The sequence below is a fragment of the Pleurodeles waltl genome, chromosome 3_1 (genome assembly GCF_031143425.1).
Source record: "Pleurodeles waltl isolate 20211129_DDA chromosome 3_1, aPleWal1.hap1.20221129, whole genome shotgun sequence".
NCBI classification, from domain to species: Eukaryota; Metazoa; Chordata; class Amphibia; order Caudata; family Salamandridae; genus Pleurodeles; species Pleurodeles waltl.
This window is the reverse complement of record NC_090440.1, coordinates 1,990,684,342-1,990,710,899: the sequence shown is the minus strand read 5'-3', so window position 1 is coordinate 1,990,710,899 and position 26,558 is coordinate 1,990,684,342. Positions and strand designations below refer to the sequence as shown.

Below are 26,558 nucleotides of genomic sequence, written 5' to 3'. Positions count from 1 at the left end.
GGGGTCAATTGACGACTGGCACCCCGCCTATGTTGGGAGGCCATCCCCAGCAGAGCCTCCGCCGTCTTCCTGCTCCCGCGTCGAATGTCCTCCCACCTCTTCCGGCAGTGGGTGCCCCGTCTGTTGTGGACCCCCAGGGTCCGGACGTCCTTGGCGATGGCACGCCAAATAGCGATTTTCTGGTGGGCGCTGACCTATGTGACATGTACAGGGGGAGAAAAAAAATCATCACCTTCTGCATGCTTGATGTGAGTGGCCCCCCATCCCCACCCTTGCCATGTGGCACATGCTCTCATCTGTCGTCTGATGCATGCCTCTATCGCTCCCCTCCCCACCATCTTTCATCCACCCGACTCAACCCAGGCATTGCCCACAAAGCATGGTCCCACTGTACTTACCTGTTGGTCTGGAGGACCGTAGAGTAGCGCATACTGGGGGAGGACCCCATCCACGAGTTTCTCCAATTCTTCAGAAGTGATGGCAGGGGCCCTTTCCCCAGTCGCAGCAGCCATTGTCTCTTCGAGACCGAGGTCACAGCAGCACTTGCAGTGTAGGTCCTCTCCTGTGGAAGATCAGGTATCGAGTGATTAAGTAGATAGAAAATGGCGGTCACGCCCGCGGCGGTGCGTACCGCGGCGGTGCGTACCGCGACCGCCAGCGCACATCGTCATTGGCTCGTGAAACCCATAGGATTCTATGTTAACCAATGCGGCTCTGCGCCGCGGTCTTCGACCGCCTACCGCCACGGTGTGCCACGCCAGCGCATTGACCTCACATCCCATTGTCACACTTCACAGGTCAAACAACAGTGGCCATATCATCAGGGATGTCTCAACCTATGATTTCCAAGGTATTGTCCAGAGTGTTGTCTGCCCTGCTGAAACACATGAGGAGCTACATCATTTTCCCTGAGGTGGGGGATTTGCCTACAGTGAAGGGTGATTTCTAGGCCCTTGGACATATCCCCAACATCATAGGTGCCATTGATGGGACACATGTGGCTTTGGTACCCCCCAGCAGGAGTGAACAGGTGTACAGGAACAGGAAAAGTTATTATTCGATGAATGTACAGATGGTCTGTTTGGCTGACCAGTACATCTCCCATGTTAATGCCAAGTTCCCTGGGTCAGTGCATGACGCCTACATCCTGCGGAATAGCAGCATCCCGTATGTGATGGGTCAACTCCAGAGGCACCGGGTGTGGCTATTAGGGGACTCTGGTTACCCCAACCTGTCCTGGCTACTGACCCCAGTGAGGAATCCCAGGGCAGAGGAACGCTACAATGAGGCCCATGGGCGGACTAGGAGGGTGATCGAGCGAACCTTTGGCCTCCTGAAGGCCAGGTTCAGGTGCCTCCATATGACAGGTGGATCCCTAATGTACTCACCAAAGAAGGTGTGCCAGATCATCGTGGCCTGCTGTATGCTTCACAACCTGGCTTTGCGCCGCCAGGTGCCTTTTCTGCAGGAGGATGGTCCAGATGGTGGTGTTGTAGCAGCTGTGGAGCCTGTGGAGAGTGAAGAAGAGGAAGCCGGAGAGGACGACATAGACAACAGGAACACAGTAATAGAGCAATATTTTCAGTGTCACACAGGTAAGAGTACACACCGGCATATTACATTTACTTAAAGACTCCTACCTCTCTACTGTCTGACTTTTTCCCCCAGTGTATGGTAACTGTGTTGTGACTTTCCCTCCGTTTTCAGAGCTGTGGGCCCCACTGCGTGACATCTGCTTTGTTTCCCCATGGACTACAGCTGTGTGACAGCGGTTTGTTGGCATCACAATGTGAATAACAATTTTGGCACTGTCATGTCTAATACATTTGTTAAAATCACAGACAGACTCCAGATTGTTTATGTGCAATAAGTGTGTTTATTCAAGTGCTCTAATTTGGATGGGTGGTTGCAAATCGGTGAGGGGTGATGGTGGAGGATTGTCCATGGCAGAGTCCAGACTATCAGGTTCACAGGTGCATTGTCCAAATGCCTGTGGGAAGTGGAGCAGGGGCAGTTTAAGGTTGGACAGGGTGACAATGTGGGACAGTGGGATGACAATCAGGGCGGTATCCTTTGCTGGCGGGGGTCTTGACATGTTACTCTGTCTTCTTCCTGGATCTCAGAGCCCGCTTGCGGGGTGGTTCTCCTTCTGCAGGGGGTGGGGTTCTGGTGGCCTGTTGGTCTTCTGTCAGGGCCTCCTGTCCACTAGCGCCGGCGGAGGTGGTAGCCTGTTCTTGGTCCATGCTAGTGTCAGGGGCCCTTTGAGGTGCCACAGTGGTCCGCAATGTGGAGATTAACTCATTCAGGGCCACTACGATGGTACCCATGGCGGTACTGATGTTTCTCAGTTCCTCCCTGAACCCCATATACTGTTGTTCCTGCAGAAGCTGGATTTCCTGAAACCTGGCCAGGACCGTCGCCATCGTCTCCTGGGAGCGGTGGTATGCTCCCATGATGGAAGAGAGGGCCTCGTGGAGAGTGTGTTCCCTTGGCCTGTCCCCCCCCTGTCGCACAGCTGCCCTCCCAGTTCCCCTGTTTCCTTGGGCCTCCGTCCCCTGGACCGTGTGCCCACTACCACTGCCCCCAGGTCCCTGTTGTTGTTGGGGTGGTGGGTTAGCCTGGGTTCCCTGTAGTGGTGGACACACTGCTGATTGACGTGTCCTGGGGACAGAGGTATGGGCCCGCTGGGTGGGTGCTGTGCTGGTGGTCCCAGAGGGGGGAAGGTCTGCTGTGGCCTGTGCCTGTCTGAGGGGAACCGACTGTCCCGAGGTCCCCGATGGACCGGGCTGGTCATCTAGATCCAGGGAGACAGAGCTGCTGTCATCACTGTGGGCCTCTTCTGGGGGTGGAGGGGACATTTGTGGACCCTCCTGCGCGGTGACCTGGCGTTCGGGTCCTGCAGGGGTATAAAAGTATGGTTATTGCTTCTGTGTGTGCCAATGGCGTGCAATGGGTGGGTGCCCATGTACCCCAGTGCTGGCATTCCTTTGTGGGGGCTGTTGTGACGGTATTTTGGGGGGGGGGTGATGGGTATGTGCATTGGGCATGCCTTGGTGATGGGTGTCCATGCTTTGGGGCCGCATGCAGGGCTAAGTTTTGGGATGGGTGGGTTGTGATGGTGAGACATTTGCAAGGGGTAGTAGTGATGGGGGTAAGGGTGAGGGTGGGGGTATGAGTTGGCATGCAGGTGGGGTGGGGGGGATGAAGTAGTGAAGATTAGACTTACCAGAGTCCATTCCTCCACCGACTCCTGCGAGGCCCTCAGGATGCAGGATGTTCAAGACTTGCTCCTCCCATGTTGTAAAATCTGGGGGAGGAGGTGGGGGTCCGCCGCCAGTCCGCTGTACCGCGATGTTGTGCCTTGATACCATGGAACGCACCTTCCCCCGTAGGTCGTTCCACCGCTTCCTGATGTCGTCCCTATTTCTTGGGTGCTGTCCCACAGCGTTGACCCTGTCCACTATTCTGCTCCATAGCTTCATCTTCCTGGCAATGGTGGTGTGCTGCACCTGTGTCCCGAACAGCTGGGGCTCTACTCGTACGATTTCCTCCACCATGACCCCGAGTTCAGCATCTGAGAACCTGGGGTGTCTTTGAGGTGCCATGGGGTGGTGTGGATGATGTGTGGGGTGGAGTGTGTAGTGATAGGTGGGGTGCTATTTAGTGGTGTGTTGTGTGAGGTGCGTGGAAGTTCTGTGGGTATTGGTATTGTGTGCCTGTGGATGCTTGGTAGTTGACTGTGGTGTCTCTCTCTCGCCTTCTCTCAGAATTTCTGGTTGTAGGGGTTTGTGGGTGATGTGGGTGTGTGTTTTATATTGTATTGGGTGTGTGGGAGTGGTGTGTGTATGTGTATCAGGTGTGTGTATTTCGAATAGTCCAATGTGGTTGTGTTTTGTACGAGTATGTGTATTTCGACCGCGGTGGCGTGTACCGCCAATAGAATACTGCGGTTGAAAGACCGCCGCGTGGATTCGTGGGTCGTAATGGCATGGGGGTATTTCTGTTGGCGTGACGGTGGAGGTTTGGTCATCGGCAGTTTATCGCTGACCTTTGGTGTGGCGGACTTTTGTGGATGTCGGTATTTTGGCGGTTTGCCTGTTGTGGGTCAGAATGACCGTGGCGGTTTACCGCGACCGCGGCGGTGTTATGGCGGTCTTCTGACTGGCAGTAAGCGGCTTTTACCGCCGAGGTTGGAATGACCGCCATAATGTCTTACAGGCTGCAGCGTGTAGTCTGTCTCAGGCAACAACTAAAATATAGGGTGGGTAGGGAGGGAACAAACTGTCAAAGAGATGTAGGAGCCCATCAAATATACTGAAGAGCATGAAACAACCAGCAGTGCCCCCAAAATATTTAGGCTGCTAGGATGACAGCAGGAGAGTTTTTAAGGAAGGGGCAGGAATGTGTCCCGCCTGAGGGAAAGCAGCCTTTATCTCGCTGGACCTTTACCACTCAGTTGTTACCATGCACGTAAGTATGACACAGGTAAGTAATTGTGCTTTTAATATGCAGTACTTTATCATGCAGGTATATTTTTTTAAATAACATACTTTTAATATTATTCATTTTTTTAAGTGATTTTAGGGTTTTGAGATGGGGAAAGGGAGGTGAGGGTGACTTGAGGATCCGGGGGTAGGTAGAGACAAAGGCAGGTGAGGGAGACTTGAAGGCTTGGGGCAGGGTAGTGGTAAAGGGAGGTGAAGGTGACTTGAGGGCTCAGAGGTGGGTTGAGGTAAAGGGGAGGAGAGGGTTACTTGAGGGATAAATGCTGGGTAGAGGTAAAATGTGGTGAGGGTGTCTTGAGAACTTGGGGTGGGTAGAGGTGAATGGAGGTTAGAGTGACTTGGGTGCTCAAGTTGGGCAGAGGTAAAGGGAGGTTATGGTGACTTGGGGGCTTGAGGAGGGCAGAGGTAAATGGAGTTGAGAGTGATTTGAGGGTTGGGGCGAGTAGAGGTAAAGGGGAGGTGAGGGTGACTTGAGGGTTCAGAATGGGAAGAGGTAAAGGGACTTGAGGGTGACTTGAGAGTTCAAGGGTGGGTAGAGGTAAAGGGAGGTAAGGGTGACTTGCGGGCTAGGGCATGGATGGAGGTAAAGTGAGGTAAGGGTGACTTATGGGGTCAGGAATAGGCAGAGGTAAAGGTGAGCCAAACCTTTTGAAATCAGTGCATGTTTGATGATGAGTAAAACATCCTCTAAATTATAAAAGAGGTAACCAATAAATAAGAAAATGTCACATAGAAGAAAATGTTAATTTAGAAAAACAAATACTATAAGGAACCTTCTTAAATGTAGGGCGTGTGTTTACAGCTTCATCATCAATAAAAGTAACAGGGGCCCGAAATATATGATTTGGAAATTGGTCACACGCCATGACGTTTTGTTAGTTGATTGCGTTCAGCTCTTGGAAATACGAGGATGATTTCAAGTGGTCTTTGCATGCAAAAACAAAAAACAAAGGGGCAGATTTAAAAGCCCCTAGCGCCACAGTAGCGCATGAATAGGTTTTTCGCATTTTAGTACTTCTGAAAATCTGCATCCGCTGCAGACTCACTTCTTTGTTTCTACCTACAGCCTGTTACGATTTGGTTTACCTGGACTTGGATCACGAATTAGCCTCCTTTTTTGCCCTTCCTTACCACCTCTCCCCACCACACAGACGCAAGCAAACCAATAAAGCAGTAGCTAAATATATATGGAGGAAAGTTGGGATTAGGAGCCAAATAGCAGGATATTGTAAGAACAAGCCTTCAGATCTTAGTTACCTTATCTGAATTATTTCGTAAATAGTAGCTGGCAAAGAAGAAATAAAACACATGCAGCACTTAGAAGAGAATGTGTTATTTTGTGCTGACTAATCACAAAAAGTAAACATGCTTTTCTTCTTTTTATCAGTGCCTCACTCTCGCTCGCTGTTTCTCCTCTCTTTCTGGGATCTCAGCTGAAATGACTATATATTAAGACTTGAAAGAATTCTGAGGGCGGAGAATGGATAATTTACATTCTCAGTGAGCCAAGCCCAACATTCTTTATAGATTGGCTGCACTAATGATCCTCCATTTACAAAAACAATATGTCAAATTTTCGCCATCAAATTGGGCATGACTGTTTCACCGGCTTAATACGAAGCACTTATAAAAGTATAACTTCATAAAAAAGTAGATGCATGTTGAATCTTGTGTTAAAAACCAAGGAGGAATTTCACTACTGCTATTACACTAAGGGGCAAATTTATCAACAGATTGTGCTGGCACAAGGTTGAGGAAAGTGCTGATACACTGGAAAGTTGCCCTTAAAATAGAACAAACAGCCCTCTGATCTGCTTTAAAGCAAGGGGTGTGCCATGGGTGGTACTTGGGCGTTCCCCTACTAATACCCATGGTTTACAGCCAGATCTACAAACATTGTCAGATTTGGATTTGCATCAAAAATCAATACCTCTCTTATGTTAAGTAGCAAAAATGTCTAAATTTCCCCAAACACTTCCAATCATTGGATGTCTGATGTACTGTATAACACACATCCAGAGTTGAAATGTTAAAAAACATTGTCTAAGCACAGGATTTTGTGAAGCAGGGATACTCTTCCAGTACCAAACCAATGCTAGACAGCACACACACATTTGCAGTGTGTTGCAAAAGTGTGTGCGTGGCACTAGGCAGCCTCTGTGTCAATGCATGGGAAGAGAGCAGCAGCAGATAATATATAGTAACTACGGCCCTACACTGCTTTCTCCTCCTAGTGCAGCGCAGCAACTTTGATTACTGCTCTGCGTTGTGCTACTTTAGTTTTCTAGTATGTTCTTAATAAGATCAACCAGTACTCTCCAGATTAGTAGCATATTCTGTTACAATCCTTGTGTCTCTCACAGAAGGAGGTAACCATACAGTAACTTGAACCCAAGTTTCTCTGGTTTTGCAGATTCCATACTGCAGTATTTTTAAACATCAACACTCTGCCTCAACTCTCCCATCTTTTATATTCGGAAACTTGTGACCAGATACAAAGATTCGGAGAATATTAGAGTTATGTTTTTTGGATTCCACAAAAGGACGTTTGGTGCAGTTAATCACCATGACAGATGAAACATAATTAGCTGAGCTAGTGACTGCAAAAAATCATCCAGCAACTTACTGGCAAAAAAAGAAGAAACCTGTGCTTCTTGCAGCAACAGATTTGTTCTGAGCACAAATGCCCAATTTTAATGTTCCTAAATCTGTGGTAAGGCAAGAATGAGAGCGAGTGGGTGGAATTTGTAAAACATGAGCGAGCGTCTGAAGAAATATTCAGTGAAAATGATATCATTTATATGTTGCAAACAGTATTTTATATATTTGTTGATAATACTTATTTATATCACCACAAGTATTCTCTCCTAATAATCAGTCTTTCGGTGTGAGGTATTATTTACAAAGAAATCAAGCAGCGGGAAAGTGTGAATAAACATAAATAAAAATAATAATATAGAAAAAATGTCACAAACTCATCTCGGTTGTGATTGAGGTGTCTTTTGTTTAAGTTTCGATGTAGTTAATGATGTCAACAAGTTTGGTTTGTGCCCTTAAAGTAGTTTTAGGCAACTAATCATTTCTGTTTCACACATGCAATATCCAAAGAACAAACTAAGCAGCTATATTCATTCTGGTTATTTTCCAATATATTATGTTAACGATGCCACACGCTGTTTGGAACCTTTTGCACATTACAAGCACTAGCAATACTCCATTTGTCATGTGTCACATATTGTATTACAATGGTATTTTTACAAAAGGTCTGTGACCATATACAGGAACAATGCCGAACATGGAGTTCTTTTTTAAGGCAACAGAACTCCAAGGCTACTTGAAATATCTCTTTAACATATGGCGGGGGAATATTTTATTCTTTATAATACCTGGACCAACCATCGACGTTACCCCAGCCCACTTTTAAATCCACACGGTCTTGCTTCTTCTCATCTCTAAAAGCTATTGGCTAAAAAATGATATGAGGAATAAACGTGAAATCTTTACTGTAAAAATAGGCAGTTTTTTGTAAGTAAGTGTTTAAGCAGTTCAGTGTAAGTTATGTGCATATGTGGTACATAGATTCTTGCTTTCTTGCGATGAACTCTAGCACTAGGTGCAACTTTGTACAAGATAGGTCTTGTAGCCTATGCGGTTTAAAAGTCCTTAGGAAAGAGAGTTCAAAAGCTATTCATCTCTTACTCTGCTCAGTGAACTCCCTTTCACACCTTGATGCCTCCAGCAGCAAGCAGAATGTTGTCACAATTCAACTGCAATAATATATTAATGTAGAGTAGCAATGTTATTTTTAGGTCCCCCCTGAGACTGCTCATGCACTGTCACGTACGACCATCTATTGATCAAGTACTAATTGATTACTTGATTAGTGTTATTCCGGCAGCTTGTGACCAGATTCGGGTACTTTAGGCCTGATTTAAGAAAAGTGGAGCTGCAGAGGTGTTAGGGGCGCCGCTAATGGACACAAGAAAAGTGGCGCTGGACTGAGTGCAGCGCCCCTTTTCTACAATCAGGCCCAAAGTACCCCAATCTGGGTGAAGCTGGAAGAAGACTAATATAAAGATATGGTGTACCGTGGCTGTAGTTAGGAGAACTAGCGTCAACATTTTTGACACAAGTTCAGAGCCTTGCAGGATTAGCGTAAAAAAGTTTAACGCTAATTACGTTAATCCTTCAAAGCTCATTGATGTCCATTGATTTACTCACAATAAAAGGTTTGTGTGAGAAAATCTATCAGTGCGAAAGTAAGGGGCATATTTACAAGGCCCCTGTGGCAGAATAATGCCGCTGGAGCGTCACTTTTGTGAAGCTACTGCAGCACAGTATGCCCACACATATTTACAAGGCCACGTAAAGCCACCTTGCATGGCTATTCACAGCCTTGTAAATATGGCCCCCTTTCATGCATAAATCTGGGTGAAAAGGAAGTTCCATGGGTGTTGCTGTGGGTGTTCACGCGAAACACCCATGGAATCTGATGCATCCCAGATTTACAAGGTTCCATAAACCTGGGAATGCATCATATTCCTACGCCACCCCCAAAGGGTGGCGTAATTGGCACCACGAGGAGTGATTTCTTTATTTCTCCTCGTTTCTGCAGCACACACAGAAGTAGGAAAACACCATTAATGATTGTTTATGTGTAGGAAGGTGTTCCTTCCTGTACTTAAACAATCATCCCTGCAATACAATACCCTTGCACTATGGTGCAAGAGTGCCTGCGTTGGCACTAGGCTGCCAATTGTGCGCCAGAGCAGAGGAAAGTACAGGTATGCATCATATGTCTGTAAATATGACGCATCCCTGAACTTTTCTAAAGCATGCTGTGCCATGCTGCATCATTTTATTGTAAATACGGAACACTGTTTTCTCATTTCTAAAAGTAGACTTGTAAATAAGGGTATTTGCATGTGTATTTCTGACTTACATACATGTGCAAATAACTTTGAGAGTTGGACCCTGGGTCGAAATCTGCACTACCCTGTAGATGAAAAGGTCTGTTTTCATCTGGCTTTGAAAAGTGGTGGAGCTTTCTTATGAAATGCCTTCGCTTTCACCTATTGAAACTTCCCATATTATTTTGTTTTCAGCAAACAGTTGAAAACATGGTTGTTTCCATTATAGAAGAAAGGAGCAGATAATAGCTATGGAAAAGCTTTCAGCAACTTCAGGTAATTCTGATGTCATGTTGTATTAAAATACATCAGAAGAGATTGAGGGGCATATTTATACTCTGTTTGCGCCGAATGTGTGTCAAAAATTTTATGCACATTCGGTGCAAACCGTGCACCATATTTAAACTTTGACGCCCGAGCCCGCGGACGTCAAAATTCCTCCGTGTGAGTAATTGTTTGGATGCGGGAAACTGCCTTGCGTTAATGACATGCAAGGTAGGTGTTCCCGCCCAAAAAATGACTTTATGGCTTGTGCGCCTTATTTATACTCCTGCGTCATTTTGATGCACAGGAGAGAGCAGGCCTTAAAAAACGGCACACAGCCTGATGTGCGCCATTTTTTAACGCCTGGGTTAGGGCAGACGTGAAGGGACCTGTGGGCTCACTTCCATGGTCTCTGACCATGGAAGGAGTCCAGAGGTGCCCTTCCCTACCCCCAGGGACACCCCCTGACACCCTCGCCCACCCCTGGAAGACACCCATGGATGGGGGGACCCATCCCAGGTAAGTACAGGTAAGTTGAGGTAAGTATTTTTTTTATATATTTTTTTAAAGTGGCATAGGGAGGCCTAATTTGGGCACCCCTACATGACACTGTGCCCAATGACCATGACCAGGGACAGAAGTCCCCTGAGCATTGCCAATGGGCAAGGGGGCATGACTCCTGTCTTTGCTAAGACAGGAGTCATTTCAGTGGGGGTTGTGCGTCATAAAATGGCGCAAGCCCGGTTTGCGCCATGATTTTTGCCTCAAACCTGATTTGCACCATTTTTTGACGCACAACCCCCATTTTCCCCTACGCCGGCACTGCGTGGTTTGAGTCTTTTTTTTTTTTACTCTGACTAGTCCGCAGCGCCGGCTAACGTCATTCCTTAAATAAGGCGCCCGCATGGCACATAGGAATGGCGTTAGCCAGCTATAACAAATTTAGCCTTAGGCTCATATCTATACTTTTTAATGCAAAACTGCATTAGTGCAGTTTTGCGTAAAGAAGTATAGCGCCAGCTAGCGCCACTCCAAGACGCTGGCCGCGCACCATATTTATGGAATGGCGCTAGTCGGCGCTAATTCCCTGCTAGTGTCCTTGTAAAGGCACTAACAGGGTGAGGGAGGCGTAGGGGAAACTGGAGCTTGTGTGCCAAATTATGGCGCTACACTGTTTAGAGGTAAAAAAATGCCTCTAAGCAGTTTAGCGCCATTTTCTGCCACACAACCCCCATGGACACAGCCCCTGACTTAGAAAAGACAGGGGCCATGCCCACCACCCCAATGGCCATGCATGGCCATTGGGGCCAGCGCCATGCAGGGGGCCCCAAGTCAGGGCCCCCGAGTGTGGAAAAATAAATACTTACCGTAACTTACCTGGGATGGGTGCCCCATCCTGTGGTGTCCCTCTGGTGTGGGGGGAGCCCTGGGGCCAGGGAAGGGCACCTGTGGGCTCTTTCCATGGTCTCTGACCATGTAAATATGCCTACAGTTCCCCCAACGCCTGCCCATACGCAGGAGTTAAATAATGGCGCTAAGCAAGCTGTAGCACCATTATTTAAGGCCCCCATCCCCTTGTGTTGGATTTTAGCATGGGGGGGATAAATATGGTGCTAAGGCCATATCGTCCTTTTCTGGACGGGAACGCCTACCTTGCATCTCATTGACGCAAGGTAGGTTTTCACGTCCAGAAAATGATGTTAACTACATAGGTTAGGCGCTTGACGTGTCCAGCGCCAAAGTATAAATGAGGAGTTAGGTTTGCACTGAATTAACGTTAAAAAATGACACTAATTTAGCGCAAGTTGAGTATAAATATGGGCCTTACTGTGATTTTGAGTCAGAGTTGCATCATTGCTGTGGCACAGCCCCAGTCCATAATCATTTTTGGCATGTTCTAAGCTACGCAAACTTTGTGTGGCTTTGCATGGTTTCATAAATACAAAGAGCTGCCTTGCATTACTTCTTGTGGAGTAGGTATTACATGGGTAGAGCACGGGCGTTCTCATGCATCCACCCACGTATTCTGATGCAGACTCACATTTGCAAAGTCTTGTAAACCTGGATATGCACCATAATGTTGTGCCTACCTGACAGAGGCATAACAAGGAGAAATATCTTCATTTTGTCTCATTACGTCTTTCATTCTGCAGCACACATGGAAACAGAATATGCTCCTTTGGATTGTTTTTGTGCAAGAAGGTATTCTTTCCTGCACAAAAATGATCCTGCCCATAACTATAGTTATTGGTGCTAGGCAGCGCTCAATGCTCCAACATAAAGAGAGAGAGAGCAGAAATGCTCTATATATTTATAAATGTGGAGCTTTTCTGCTCTCCTCCTTTCATGCAATGCAGCAAGTTCCCATATTATGCTTTACTGAGTGAAATAATAGTTAATGTACCCCTTTATGCCTTTCCACGTGGATGAGGAGCAGAAAACACTAGACATTCTACCCTGAATAACAACATAAACATTCAGTAACATGCATCAGTACATAAAAAGAGAAAATCAGAAAACCAGTCTCCATCATCTTCATTCCCAGGAACTGGAACAGCATTCCAGTGAACATGAGAATTGCACCACACCTCCTGCAATTCTTAAAGGAGCTGAAACTCACTTCTTCAGAGAATGATCCATCTCTACAAAACAGAAATCTCCACCCATGATTAATCTGCTTCACTGTAAATGACCCAGACTCATATCTTAGGATTTCTGCCCATGTTCAGTGCTCGCTGTACATACATCCGTTATTCAGAGTAAATGCAGTATTTCCATGTATCACTCAATCAATCAATCATAGCATTTGTAAAGCATAGCACTATCACCGTCAAGGGTATCTAGCTGCTGAGGGTGCCGTATCTCTGTCAAAAAGCCACATCTTGAGTCTCCTTCTGAAGTCCACCTGGGAGGAAGCTGTTCGGAGGTGGAGGAGCAGGCTGTTCCAATACTTGGCTGCTGTGTAGGAGAAGGAGCAGCCTCCGCTGCAGCTGCGATGGATGCTGGGGGTGTGTGCGAGGTTTAGCGAGGTAGAGCATTGTCTTGCTGGGACGTAGAAGCTCAGTCAGTGGTTGATGTAGGACGCCCATAGTTTGTGGAGAGCCTTTTATGCAAGTGTGAGGATTTTGAATTGGCATCTCTTCTGGACAGGGAGCCAGTGAAGGTTCCAGAGGTGTGGGGTAATGCCAGAGTGCCTGGGGATGTTGAGGATGAGTGTGGCTGTGGTGTTCTTTAGAGTCTGGAGTCTTAAGTAGCTGGGAGGACACTCCGGCATAGAGAACATTGCCATAGTTGAGACAGGCGTGCGTGACTTTCTGGTGTCAGTAGGGATACATTTGAAGATTCAGCGAAGCATACAGAGGATGAGAAAGCCAGAGGAGGTGACTGAGTTTATTTGTGGATTCATGGGTGGTTGGCAGTCAAGGATGATGCTAAGGTTTTGTGCGTAGTCTGATGGAGAGAGCATTGGTCCAAGTTCTGCAGGCCACCAGCTGTGGTCCCATACGGAGGTGTTCTTCCCAAAGATAAGTACTTCAGTTTTGTTGGTGTTTAGTTCGAGGCAACTGTTTTTCATCCATGTTGCTAAGTTGGTCATGGCGTTGTGGACACTGGCTTTGTGGGGTCTTCAGTGAGTGAGAGGATTAGTTGTGTTGTCAGCGTAGGAGGCTATATTGAGTCCGAAGGATCTGACGAGGTCTGGGAGGGGCGTTCATGTAGTTATTGAACAGGGTTGGGCTGAGGAAGGATTCTTGGGGTACGCCACTGGTGATGTTCTTGGGTATAGAAATGAAGGGAGGAAGACAGATGCTCTGCATGTGGCCTGAGAGGGGAGAGGCGACATCACTTGTGTGCTGTTTAAGTGAGTCTCCTCAACCAGTATGGAAATGCACCTCTTGGCACCAGAGTTCGCTTGGCTTAAAGGTCTGAGGATTCATCTCACTGACCAGTGCCCAATAAGGCTGAAACACATTGGTTTTCTGTGCAGTCTCTTTAGGGACAGATCCAACAACAGTTGGTATAAAGAGGCTTTCTGTCTGTGGCAAGCTAAAAAAAGATTAAATGGATTCATCCCAAAGGCATTACAAGTGGTTTAGATGTGTTCAGTCATTGACATTCATTACCTCCATGCTCTACTAGTAAAATAAAACTCACCTCTCTGGCTGCCTTCTGCACAAACCGTTCATCCGTCACTCGGAAGGCTCCGCACAACGCTTCTGCTGGGTCATGTGGGAACATCTCCTGCCGCACCAGGTTCACATGTAGGTGGAGTGCGGCATAAATGGCAGCATCCACCCCTCCATGGCCATCAAATACTGCAAAGTAGGCCTGTTCCTCTTGATCCTACCAATATAAAGTTTTAATTTAGACAACTGGATAAAATTGCCTGAATATGCAAGCAATCTTTACGCAGCTCCAGTGTTGAATACATCCCTTTATCTCATTTTACAGGCAGAGAAGCACAGCCTTTTTGTATGACATGCCAAATCATTCTAGTATATCCTTTAATTTTTGTACCACAAACATATCAACCCAGTGTGAAGGCTGATTCAACCTTGACAGGCGTTTGAATGAAATGAATATTTATGATGTGAAATCACAACCAGGGGTTTAAAGCGAGCGACAAATGACAAATGAAGGAAGATGTACGCCTTTATTTGCATGAAAATTATACAAGGCATGTACAGCAACTAGGTTAGGGTACAAAAACCAGGTCATTAGCAAGTCAAGAAGTGTAATAAATTAGCCTGATGAAAATGCCGTTTTTTGAGTTCTGTCAATGAGTACAAACCTGAGATATTATAGAAAGGATATCTCTCTCAATAGACTAAGGGCCATATTTATCATTATTTCACACAATACAGCACGACACCTTATTAAGCAGCGTAAAATGGAGTGGGCAGGAATCCACTGTATTTATCAAGATATGATTCTTGTTCTCTTCCTGCGTTGGCGCACAAACTCCTTCACAGCACCAACGCAGGCACCCTGGCACCACGGTGCCAGGATGGCTGTATTACAAGCAGGACTGTTTTTGTGCAGGAAGGAGAAATGTCCTGCATAAAAACATCTTTCTACGTGAGCTGCAGAATGCAGCTCCTGAATATTTATTTAAGATGATATGATGTTTACAATCTTTGATGAGACACGGCTTCCCTTCTATAACTGTTGTCTCCTAAACATTATTTCAGTGATGTATGCATAACTGTGCTTTGCTGCCATAACTCTCTTATCCAATTGCGGTTAATGGCTCTAATAAGATACACCGTGACAGCAGGCTGAAGCAGACTTTATAGTTGTGGCAATAATCTTTAGCACAACCTTAATAACTCTATCGAGCCAGAACAGGTGAACCCCGAAATTGTAAAAACGAAAATCACGCTTCTCAAGCTGCTCAAGTTTCCATTCAGGTGGTTCTGGAAGTATGGTAAACTGAAAGGGCCAACCGACCATCCCCAGCCAAATAGTTTATGTTCCTGCCTTCTGAAATGCAGCTGAATCCAGGCCTAACAGCAGAATCAAAGCAATGAAAGACAGGGAGGAGGAGGACCAGCACATCTGCCAAGTAGTGCCACTTCATGTCCCTGCAATATCTAGTAGGCCTCCTGGGAGTAGAATTTTAGGACTACCTTTTAGACAATTTTAGGACTAAACAGAAACACGAAGGTGCAACATCCTTCTTTTTTATCTACTGGCCTTCTCTTTGATTCTAGGACATCGGGCTAATTTGGGGGAGGGGGAGTGGGGGGGATGACAATTAGCAATTGCAGCATAACGGTTACAAACAGAGCCTCCTTCGTTTGAATGTGTGCACTTAAAATACTTGGGTTATCTGCTGCTAAATCTCTCATACTTCGGCTGATCAGGGTAATTAAGATAGTAAAACCTTGCTATGCTAATAACACCTTGGAAGACACACTTTGAGAAACAACATTTTAAACAAGCATTTGCAATGCAATGGGACTCGCGTCTGCTCGAGGTAGCGCTACTAGCGTTGTAAATTTCTAAATGAAACTTTCTTGCCACACAAACTGAAAACAAAAAGTAAAACAGTTGACATAAGCGAGATGATCCAAAGCGCCGCCATGAGCGCGAAGGGAGCGACAAAAGGAAAAAGAAGTTCGCTCGCAGTCAAAGTTATCAGCAAAAGTGCAATTATCCATGTAACAGGGTCGATGGCCACAAAGGTAACAAAACCGCATTAAGAAGGGACAAACGTAACGCAGTTACCAACGAAAACAAAGGATTTTTTAAAGGCAAACCCATGAACGAGTGATCATGATGGACGTGCTGTGGGCGTGTTTAAAAGCCCAAGTACATACCAACACGCCAGAAAAGCAGCACTTGTGCGCTGCTATGCTGGATATAAAAATATTTGTTAGTGCATGTTTAAGAACGGAAAAGACATTCAAAGCACAAGCGTCCCAGTGCTTAATTTGAGCAGATGGTTTCTGGTGGAGGCACCTGCACTTATTTTTGGGGGGCCGGCACTTATTTTTCTGCATTAGGCGTTTATTGCGAGCAAAAGACACATATGGAAAAGACAGAGGAAGAGAAAATCGGAAAAGCGCACCAAGGGAGAAAGCACAGCTGCAAGAATGTGCTAAAGGGGCAGGGAGTGGCTGAAAATGGATTAAAGAGGCCCGAGGTGGCTTTGGGATTACGCTGCCTCAGTATTCTGTGCTCGGACATTTAATTGCAAGTAGGGTGGTAGGTTTTTTAACAGACAACAGACTTCTGACACCGTTGTGTACAAACAAAAATCTTTGTGTGAAGAATTATTAATAAGCTATTTTAGAAATTAAAGACAATTACTGTGATTAAATTGCACATGGATTAATATTTTTTGGAGACCGAATAGACAAGATTAACATACAAATATATAAGAATATCTGTTGAAATATTAAATCAGAAATGAAAAAAGATGTTTTAATGTAATTATCATCTCTAGTGGTAAAGGGTTGCAAGGTGGGTTATGGGTCTGTCTACTGCAGGATTCATTTCCACTTAAAAGAAGAGACAGGTTAAACAGGATATTCGTTTTTTATATGTTATTTCCCCATTCCTGAAACCAGGACTTAATAATTTGGGGGTACCCTTTTTCTCTGTTTAAACTATAATATGGAGAACCCGGGGAAAGCATGGGGCATGCATTGTCTTACCCAGCACTATGGTAGGATTCATATTGGAGCTGTTGCTAGTAACCCCAATTTCAAGCTGTAGTTGCTGAAAGTTACCTACTGTGGCACCACCTACTCCACTTGCTCTCATTGGCTAATTCCCACTAGTGTTTGCATCCATTCCAAGCTTACATGCAATAGCTTGTTGGTGAATAGCTTGCATCTGACCAAGCCACAATCCATGACTAGTCTAAGGACCCAATTTAATTGTTGGTGTTCAGTGGCCTGGAGGAGGACTTAACATCCACCAGGTTGAGATTATTCCACCCACCAAATTTGGAATTGACTGCCAAGCCGGCAGTCATTTCTAAAACACTGTCAGGAACCTCCGTTGCAGCGGTTCCTATCAGTGCTGTTTACAGTTTGGTGCATGGCACCATCAACATGACGAGGCCTGCACCAAACGGCTTTCTTTATTATTTTCAAACAGAGAATCCAGAATCTGGATTTTCTGTTTGAAAATAAAAATTAAAAATTAAATGCTTCCATCACCATGGGAGTCCTCTCTCATGACAAGGGGTGAATTTAGCAGTTTTTACTGCCTCTTACCGCTAGTGTTGTGCTGGAAGTGATGGGCAGACGTCTGACTCTGCCCATCCAAACTAGGTAGTCCCAGGTCTCTAAAGTACTGCTCCAACAGTTTTGTGTTTAAGAGGAAGCAGAACCTGTACATCAGCATGCCAAAGGTCAGTTCGATGATGGAACGTGTTGTCTTACATGCCCTGTTGTACTGGCTTTCACATCTGGTTCTTGGAGTCAAGGATAGTGTCAGGCCCAAGGACGGAAAACATATGCACTGTCTCTTTAAAGAGCATGAGAAGGATAAACCATTAGGTCACATTATACAAACAGGTCTGTATGCATTGAGTAAGCAATTCTCTTACCATGTAATAAGCCATCGCCTAATTCACCCTGGGACAGTCGATTATGTATTCTACTGTGGCGGAACATGAAGGAGTCATGGGTGCTGCCTGAGAATCTTCATACAAGGTCACTTATGATGCATGAGGCATCACACACTCCCTGTATATTGTGAGAATGGGTGTTTTTCATATTTCTATATATTAATTCATTTGTACGGGGGGCATATGGCAATATGTGTGCCATCAACATAGCCAATTACATAGAGAAACTGTAAAACATTACTTTGATCAGTTGCAAATATTTGGGCATGTTTGGTAAACACATGCATTTGTTTACTTACCTAACCATGATGTCCAGAATTCTGTGACAAAACCTAGAAAAAGTGCTGTGCGACACTCCTGCTGCCATTGCTATAACTCCCTGGTGACTCCCTGAAGCCAAAAGGTGTAGACAACACAATGCCTGCACATGTGGTGGGATTGCATTGCTTCTGACTGTTGGGGTTTGTAGCCGAGGTTGTGACTCAGCAATTAATTAAAACATTACCTCACTACTGAGTCTGTACTTCTCATGTATCTCTGCCTCAGTCTGTTCAAAAAGAGTGGCCCTCACCCTGAATATTCTCTCCTGTCTCTGCCTCATTCTCTGCCTACCAGCCAAAATCCTCATCCTCTTCACCAAGACATACTTACCCGTAATTCTGAATGAGACAGATGCATTTTGGGTGATTTTTTTAGTCTGCACCTGGTTACCATCAGATCCACATTGATAGTAATTGCAATTCCTGAATGGCCATTTTGCAACTATTGGCAATTAGGAAATCCTTTGTACATAGTGTTAGCGATTCACTTTTTGGAAATCCTTATTTGGGATTTTCTATTTAGCAATTTCCAAAATGCGATTTCTACTACATAGAAATCACATTCTGCACCACCTCAGATGCCTTTCATACATGCCAAAATGGCATTATGCATTTCTTAACGGCCCGCAAGAGGCTTTGCGTGGCCTCATAAATAAGAGTTAATGGTTTACACCGCCGTTGTGTAACTAAAAGTGACCTAACAGCGGTGCAAGGGTCTCATAAATATGGGCTTAAGTGTCTCTCACAAGTCAAATGTAAAAGCATTGACATTGTTACATAAAGCTGCAATTCCACTAGTGCCAGCAAGGTGTCCCTCACAAGTCAAATGCAAAAGCATTGATCTTCTTACATGGGGCCACAGTTAAGGTGCTGCTCAAGTCAGATGCAACTCTTTAATAAGAAAAAGACCTGCACCAAGCTGAAAGGAGTTGGCTTTAATATATAAATGTGCATGTACACATATTGTTTTCCATAGGTATAATTATTTGCCAAAGTTGATTCATAATAATGAATCAAAAGTACAGATTCATTACATTTTTTGCTTTCTATCACAGTAAGTAATTACATCATATTAAATACAGGAGCTTTTATTCACTCGTAACTAAAAATCAATTTTGTTTGGTTGTTTTTAGATAGGCACTCTTCTGCTCTTGTTTTCTTCCAGTAAGGGTGAAAACATATTTTTTAAAGCTGCAGTTCCACATCTATAGCTATCTCTCAAGTCAGATGCAATTGGTTGAAATGTTAATCACAAACCTGAAAAGGGTGGGGGGAATCCGCATAAATAATCCATCTACTCTAATGACTTGTGCTCATTTTCTGTAGGAAAACTAAATATATTAAAGTTGATTTATAGTGGGGAATCAACATTGTAATGTATAATAAGTATTTTTTTGCCATTTCTGTCTGTATTTACCCATATTTATTTTTTCCTAAATTCATCTGTATTTATTCATATTTATTTTGGGTTCTGTAGAAAACTGAAAATGAAACTAGTAAATTTCCGCTTTTATTTAACCGATAAATGTACACTCATATTTGAATGCCTGACAGGTTTCAATGATATAACTGCCCATTGCTGATAAACTAATTCACCCTTGTGATAACAGCCATATTTCAGCATCAGTTTTATGCACGTCTAGTGCTGTTCAAGCCTCATTGGTAAACATTTTCTCTTGTAACACCTTATGAGTCAATCAGCACAGCCTTTCGTCTGTGACTGTCAACACTTGAAATCACACAAAAACGAATTTCTGTTTTTATCCATTATCTATATTTAAAAATAAATACAGACAAGAAAACAGATGATTTTCTGTCTGTGTTTATCTGTAAAATTCAGTAAAAACGTAAATCTGAAAGCCTGGGAAGCGCAAGTGTCTAACAAGTTCTGTTCTTGGGGAACTTTGGGGCACATTTACAAGAAAGTGGTGCATCGGTCCTAATACGCTACTTTTCTTGCTTGCCCCTTCCACCTCCTAACAACACCATGGTAGCGCTGTATTTACAATACAGCACACCATGGCGGTCGTTAGGCTAACAGCATCAAAAATGTTGATGCTACTGTGGCGCTTTGCAAGATTACCAAATCCTGCAAAGTAGACAGAGGCCCATTGAAAACAATGGGAGCATCATTTTTAACACCTACCTTAGCCAGGTGTTAAAAATGATGCTAAAAATGGTGCAGTGGAAGCTTGTAAATTTCACTGCACCATTTTTACAGGCTCCTAACGGAGAAACGCCCCCTTACATGCATTATGCCTGGCGCAGGCATAATGTAGCGCAAGGGATTGCAAAGTGGCGCAATGCATGCATTGCACCACTTTGTAAATATGTTGCGATGAAAAGGCCATCTTAATGCCATATGCGTAAAAAAAAACTTTTTGCTAATGTGACACGAGGGGCTTATAAATATGCCCCTATGTTTTAGATGTATGTGTACATGTGCAAGGCCAGAATGCAGTCACTCAAAGTGAAAGCATCTAATGGTACAGTGGCTGGAGTAGGCTGTTCTGTACAAAAATACCTTTGGTTGGAATCGGAATGAGTATATTTTGAGTGATATGTAAACAGACCAATTATGAAAGAGTTGCTTGGAAGCCTCTATATATGTATGTATTTTGTATGATTTTTCTTTGAAAAACGTGAGGCTGGCAAAGCAGCTAAAAATTAATTTTAAAACTCACTACTTGCTTCTGTGACAGTTGAGTGCTTGTTTTGAGACCTTGATCATCTGCAGTAACTGGATCATAAGGGTTATTTACAGCTCTAGTGTATATATTTTGGGATCCATATTCTAAGTGTATGTAATGCCCTGTAATAGTAAGGGCAAGGACTCTGGGTATTTATCATGTCTACAACACATAAAGAAGAGAAAGGGACATACTGCCAACTGAAGCGCAGTGCTTTTTGACTTCTGCTTCCCTGGGAGAGCTTGAGAAAGCAAAGAGAAGCAGCTGGAAATGAAGAGGAGCGACTTAGCGGCCTTTTCTGTAAAAAAGTGTTTCAGACTTTCAGGTGTAACAGAAGAAGTTGCCTGGGTGGTGGGGCAGGATCTGCGGCAAAGACTTGAAAGAGCAGCCACGGGTCCTCTGCAATGGTGGAGGAGCGTCACCCCACTGGCTCAGAGCCAGCAGCTGAAAAATAAAACAATATTTTATTATTGTTTTATTTTTCACCTGCTGGCTGAGCCAGGGTGTGCAGGGAAGGGTGGGGCTGGGCCATAGAAGGGAGGAGGAGGAGTGGAGTGCACTTAAGTGCGCATGTATATTTGGCCGGTCCTCTAAGGCCAGCCAAACAGACATGCGCATGTAGGTTTCTCCAGTCCAGCTGTATTTGAGAGCCGGGTTGGATAAACAGCACAGACTTCCTGTGCCTGAGTGAGCGGCCAATCCCTGTGGTGCTCTCATACTTGGTAATAGCATGAGAGCAGTGCATGGATTGCACAGGGAGTCTCTGAAGATATCCCATTGCCTGCTGGGACCAGGAAGCAGAGGAGAGCAAGGCAACCAGCTGAGAAACGCCGCTCGCAGTAAACGCGACCGAAGAATCGACGCACGGAGCAGGAGAAATGACATGCAGCATCGCTGACAGAGGTTGGGAGATCACAACCCGCGCTGTGGGGTTTTCGGATCATCATGCGGCTTGATTTCCGACTCAAGTACCGCTGTGCATGGAAAAACAACGCAAGGCCTGCCCAGACCCGAGTGGGCTGACCGGATCGACGCATCGTTCTCCTGCAGAGGGAAAAAAATTACACGCCCCGACCCAACGAAAGGAGAAACGACGCACGGTCCCGCTCGTGAGGGAAATCAACGCCCGCAAGCCCTTTTTGACACGCACTCGCCCGTGCGGGGTTATTTTTGACACGCTCAAGGTACTTTTTCACGCTGACAGCGTTAGTGTGTGTTTAAAACTACTTAAAGACTCTTTTTGCATTTTTATTGATAACTTGACTTGTGTATTGTGGATTTTTGTTGTTTTTGTTTAGATAAATATTTCCTATTTTTCTAAACCTGTGTTGTGTCATTTTGTAGTGTTTTCATTAAGTTACTGTGTGTGTTGGTACAAATACTTTACACCTAGCACTCTGAAGTTAAGCCTACTGCTTTGCCAGGCTACTAAGGGGGTAAGCAGGGATTAGCTGAGGGTGATTCTCTTTTACCCTGACTAGAGTGAGGGTCCTTGCTTGAACAGGGGGTAACCTGACTGTCAACCAAAGACCCCATTTCTAACACTGACTATGTACGCTATGGCACACGCTTGCCCATTTATCTCTACCTACGCTAGTTCAGGGCAGCCGTATATGCAAGCAAGACATTTTCATTTGCTTATGCCACTCACATACCACCTAGTCCGGATAAACCATTCCATGCTGGATCAGCTTCCTAAAACACTATTGGCCTGATGCACCCAAATTTGTGCAGTCCTGGGGGTCCAAATAAAATGGGAAATTATATTTATCCACCAGCTATAGTGGAATGGTTTTGTCTATATGAGCAATAAGATGGCGTAACCTAATGTTTGACCAATTACAGTCTCAGCAGCACTTTACTAGATTACCAAGTTTGTCTGTGGCCTGAAGAGGCTGAGATCGGTTTCATCAAATTAAGGACCAGATTTACAAGGCCCTTGTGCTCCTTAGCACCACAGTTGCAGCAACATTTCTGCGGCAAATGAGACGCCAACGGACCATTACTATAGTGTCATATTTACAAGGTGGTGAAAACTTGGGTCCATATTTATGGATTTTGCTGCAAAACTGCGCTAACGTCATTCCATATCGCAAGCCGGGGCTTGTGGTGGGCATCTGTGGGCCCATTCCATGGTGTTTAGCCATTGAAATGAGTCCACAGGTCCCCTAACGCCTGGTCAGAACCAGGCGTTAAATAATGGCACTAAGCAGGCATAGCGCCATTATTTTGGTCCGCCTACTCCACGCGCGTTGTTTTTGAGGCGGAACATAAATAAGGCAGTAAGGAGTTTGCGTGACATTGTGGACAGGAACGCCTACCTTGTATCTAATTAGCGCAAGGTAGTTTGCCACATCCACAATATGACACTAACCCCAATATTTTGATTTTAGATGGGTCTAGTGTCTAAATATAAATATGGAGTTAGCTATGTGCCATTTTAGCATTAACATTTTTGGTGCTAAAAAGGCGCAAGCATAATATGCCCCTTGGTTTCCACCACCTTGTAAACCCTTTATGCTACATCATGGATAATATATGCATGATATATGCAAGGAGGTGTGCCCTTGTTAGAGGTTCGCTACAATGGCGCAATGGAATCTGCTTGAACAGGTGGTAAAATGAGGCTCCCATTGATTTCAATCTGCCTTTTAACACTATACTACACTAGCGTCTTTTTTTATGTTAAGCCAGTTTAGCATTAGAATAGCATTAAAAAAAAAAACGCTATTGCCTCTAACATGCGCCGTACTGAAAATATAGTGCTATCATGGTGGCGTTAGGGGGCGTAAGAAAAGTGGCACATAACTAGTGATGCACCACTTTCTTGTAAATAAGGCCCTAGGGTTGTGAGGTTCAGGGTTTCTTTAGAAAAAGCAGACTTTATTTATGGCTCTTATGGGTTAGTTAAGGCACTAAGGCACAAATTTATACTTTTTGGTGCAAAACTGCGGGAACCTACTTAAATCTGCATACTTGCAGTCTGCCCAGTTGCAGATATTCGCCCATTAGTGTCAGTAAATGCCAGTTGCTGTTATTACATTTTACACTACTCAATGAAATGATCATGGAGTTCAGCTTCATGCTGCTTAAGAGCAACCTCATTTTGCACTTTCTTTTACATGATCTGCTCCTCTAAGCAGGCCACTAATAACCAAACGTCATGGTCTAGTCATATAATAACACATGTATGCAATATCTCAACTATCATTCAAGAAGAGTACCTTTATGAACAAATCCTCACAAATGTACCCTCTATGGGGCATATTTAGGAGCCCTTAGCGCCTCCATGCGCCACATTAGCGTAATTTTCCTTATGCTAATATGGCCCAATGAGGCCAAAATCGCCATGCCAAATTTACAAATTGAGCCACTTTGTACCCCTCTGTTAGGGGGGCCGAGAAAAAGGTGCAAATAAATCTAAGAGATATCTTTGTGCCATTTTTTTAGCACTTTTAACACCTGCTCAGAACAGGCGATAAAAGGAGGCACACTATTATTTATAATGGGCTTTGCAGGATTAGCGTCAATTTTTTTTACGCTAATCCTGCAAAGCTCTGAACTAGTATAAAAGTTTTTGATGCTAGTTCCCCTAACTACCGCCATGGTAGCTTAGAGACGGCACACACAGGGTAGCATTAGGGGGGCGCTAAGGGCCACAAGAAAAGTGGCGCTGAACTGGGTGCAACGTCACTTGTCTTAAATTTGGCCCTATATGTTCATATCTGCATATCTCAAAATAACAATCTATAAGGGATAACCTCTACCATAGACTAATATCTATATAGCTACATAAAATTCAGGGTAGTTTCTTGTCTGAAATTCAGAATTATACAATTTAGATTCATTCTATACTTGAAACACGGTAAACACAATAATAATGTTAGTAAGAGACTTTATCCCTTTCGTCTGACTGTAATTTTTGCAACTTTTGTTATCAAACGGTTTGTAAATGTTTCGGATTAACTAACCTAGCCGAAACCCTCAAACCTTATTACTATACTACATTGTTTTGCTAAGGTTAATATTTGTGCTCCTATAGTTGAAGCTGTCTCGGCAATAGGCACTAGAAGCTTCCACTTTTCTCCATTACGTCTTTCGGGGTAGGGGGGATAGGGAGGAGAGTTTTAGGGGCATATTTATACTCTGTCTGCACCGAATTAGTGTCATTTTTTTTTACTCTAATTCTGTGCAAAACGAACTCCATATTTATACTTTGGTGCTAGACCCGTCTAGCACCAAGGCCCTGATTTATACTTTTTTTGCGCCGCATTAACGTCATTTTTTGACGCAAAAGTGGTGCAAACGTACAAAATATTGGCCCTTATTTATACTTTTTGCTGCAAAACTGCACTAACTCAGTTTTTTGCACCAAAATGTTTAGCACCGGCTTGCACCATTTCTGTGCACCAGCCAGGCACCATATTTATGGAATGGTGCAAGTCGGTGCAAAGGGTAGGCTAGAGTAAAAAAATGACTTTAGTTGGATAGGGCTGGCAGTATAGAAGAAGAGGGTTTAGCCCCAAAAAATGACTTTAGGCAGGTTAGAGTAAAAAAAAATGACTCTAACCAGATTAGCGTCATTTTATGGTGCTAAACCTACCATGCCCATTTCAGGGCCCCCTATGGCACTTTAAAAAAATAATAATTAAATGCAATCTTACCTGTACTTACCTGGGATAGGGTCCCCCATCCTCCGCAGTCCCTCTGGTGTGGGTGGGGGTGTACCTGGGGCCTGGGGAGGGCACCTGTGGGCTTATTCCATGGTGTTCCACCATGGAAATAGGCCCACAGGTACCCTAACCCCTGCCCTGACCCAGGTCTTACAAAATGGGGCAAAGCTTGCTTTGCCCCATTTTTTGACCCCTCCTCCCTCCCTTGCACCATTTTTGCATGGGAGTATAAATATGGCGTTAAGGCCATAGAGTCATTTTTTGCACAGGAACGCCTACTGTGCATCTTATTAAGGCAAGGTAGGTTTCCACTTCCAAAAAATGAGTTTAACTCCATAAATTTGGAGCTAGACGGGTCTAGCACCAAAGTATAAATATGGAGTTAGTTTTGCACTGGATTAGAGTAAAAAAGAAATGACGCTAATTCAGTGCAAACAGAGTATAAATATGCCCCTTAGCGTCAAAAAATGATGCTAATCTGGTCAGAATCATTTATTTGAACTCAAACATGCCTAGCGTGATTTTTTTTAAAGCTAGCCTACCCTTTGCCCCGGCTTGCACCATTCCATAAATATGGTGCCCAGCTGGTGCTAAAAAATGGTGCAAGCCGGTGCAAACCTTTTTGGTGCAAAACTGCGCCAACGCAGATGTGCGTCAAAGATTTTACCGCCGGCTAACGCCATTCCAACGCACCATGCGGGTGCCTTATTAATGGAATTACGTTAGCCGGCGCTGCGGACTGGTGTGCGTCAAAAAAAATGACTCACACCAGGCAGCGCCGGCGTATGGGAAAATGGGGGTTGTGCGTCAAAAAACGGTGCAAGTCAGGTCTGAGGCAAAATTCAGGCCTCAAACCGGATTTGCGCCATTTTTTTTTACGCCCAGCCTCCATTGACATGACTCCTGTCTTAGCAAAGACAGGAGTCATGCCCCCTTGCCCAATGGCCATGCCCAGGGGACTTATGTCCCCTGGGCATGGTCATTGGGCATAGTGGCATGTAGGCCCTGATTTGGGCCCCCCTATGCCACAAAACAAATCGGATAAAAATACTTACCCGAACTTACCTTTCCTTCCCTGGGATGGGTCCCTCCATCCTTGGGTGTCCTCCTGGG

The 26,558-nt window shown here is 44.7% G+C and overlaps 1 protein-coding gene across 1 annotated transcript in view; it reads right to left on the bottom strand.

Annotated features, from left to right (window-relative positions):
• PPM1E (protein phosphatase, Mg2+/Mn2+ dependent 1E) overlaps positions 1-26,558 on the bottom strand; it is a 725,707-nt gene that overhangs the window by 172,878 nt on the left and 526,271 nt on the right. Inside the window, exon 4 of the mRNA XM_069226399.1 lies at positions 13,832-14,020. Within this exon, the coding sequence (XP_069082500.1) occupies positions 13,832-14,020 (189 nt within the window). The remainder of the gene's footprint in view (positions 1-13,831; positions 14,021-26,558) is intronic.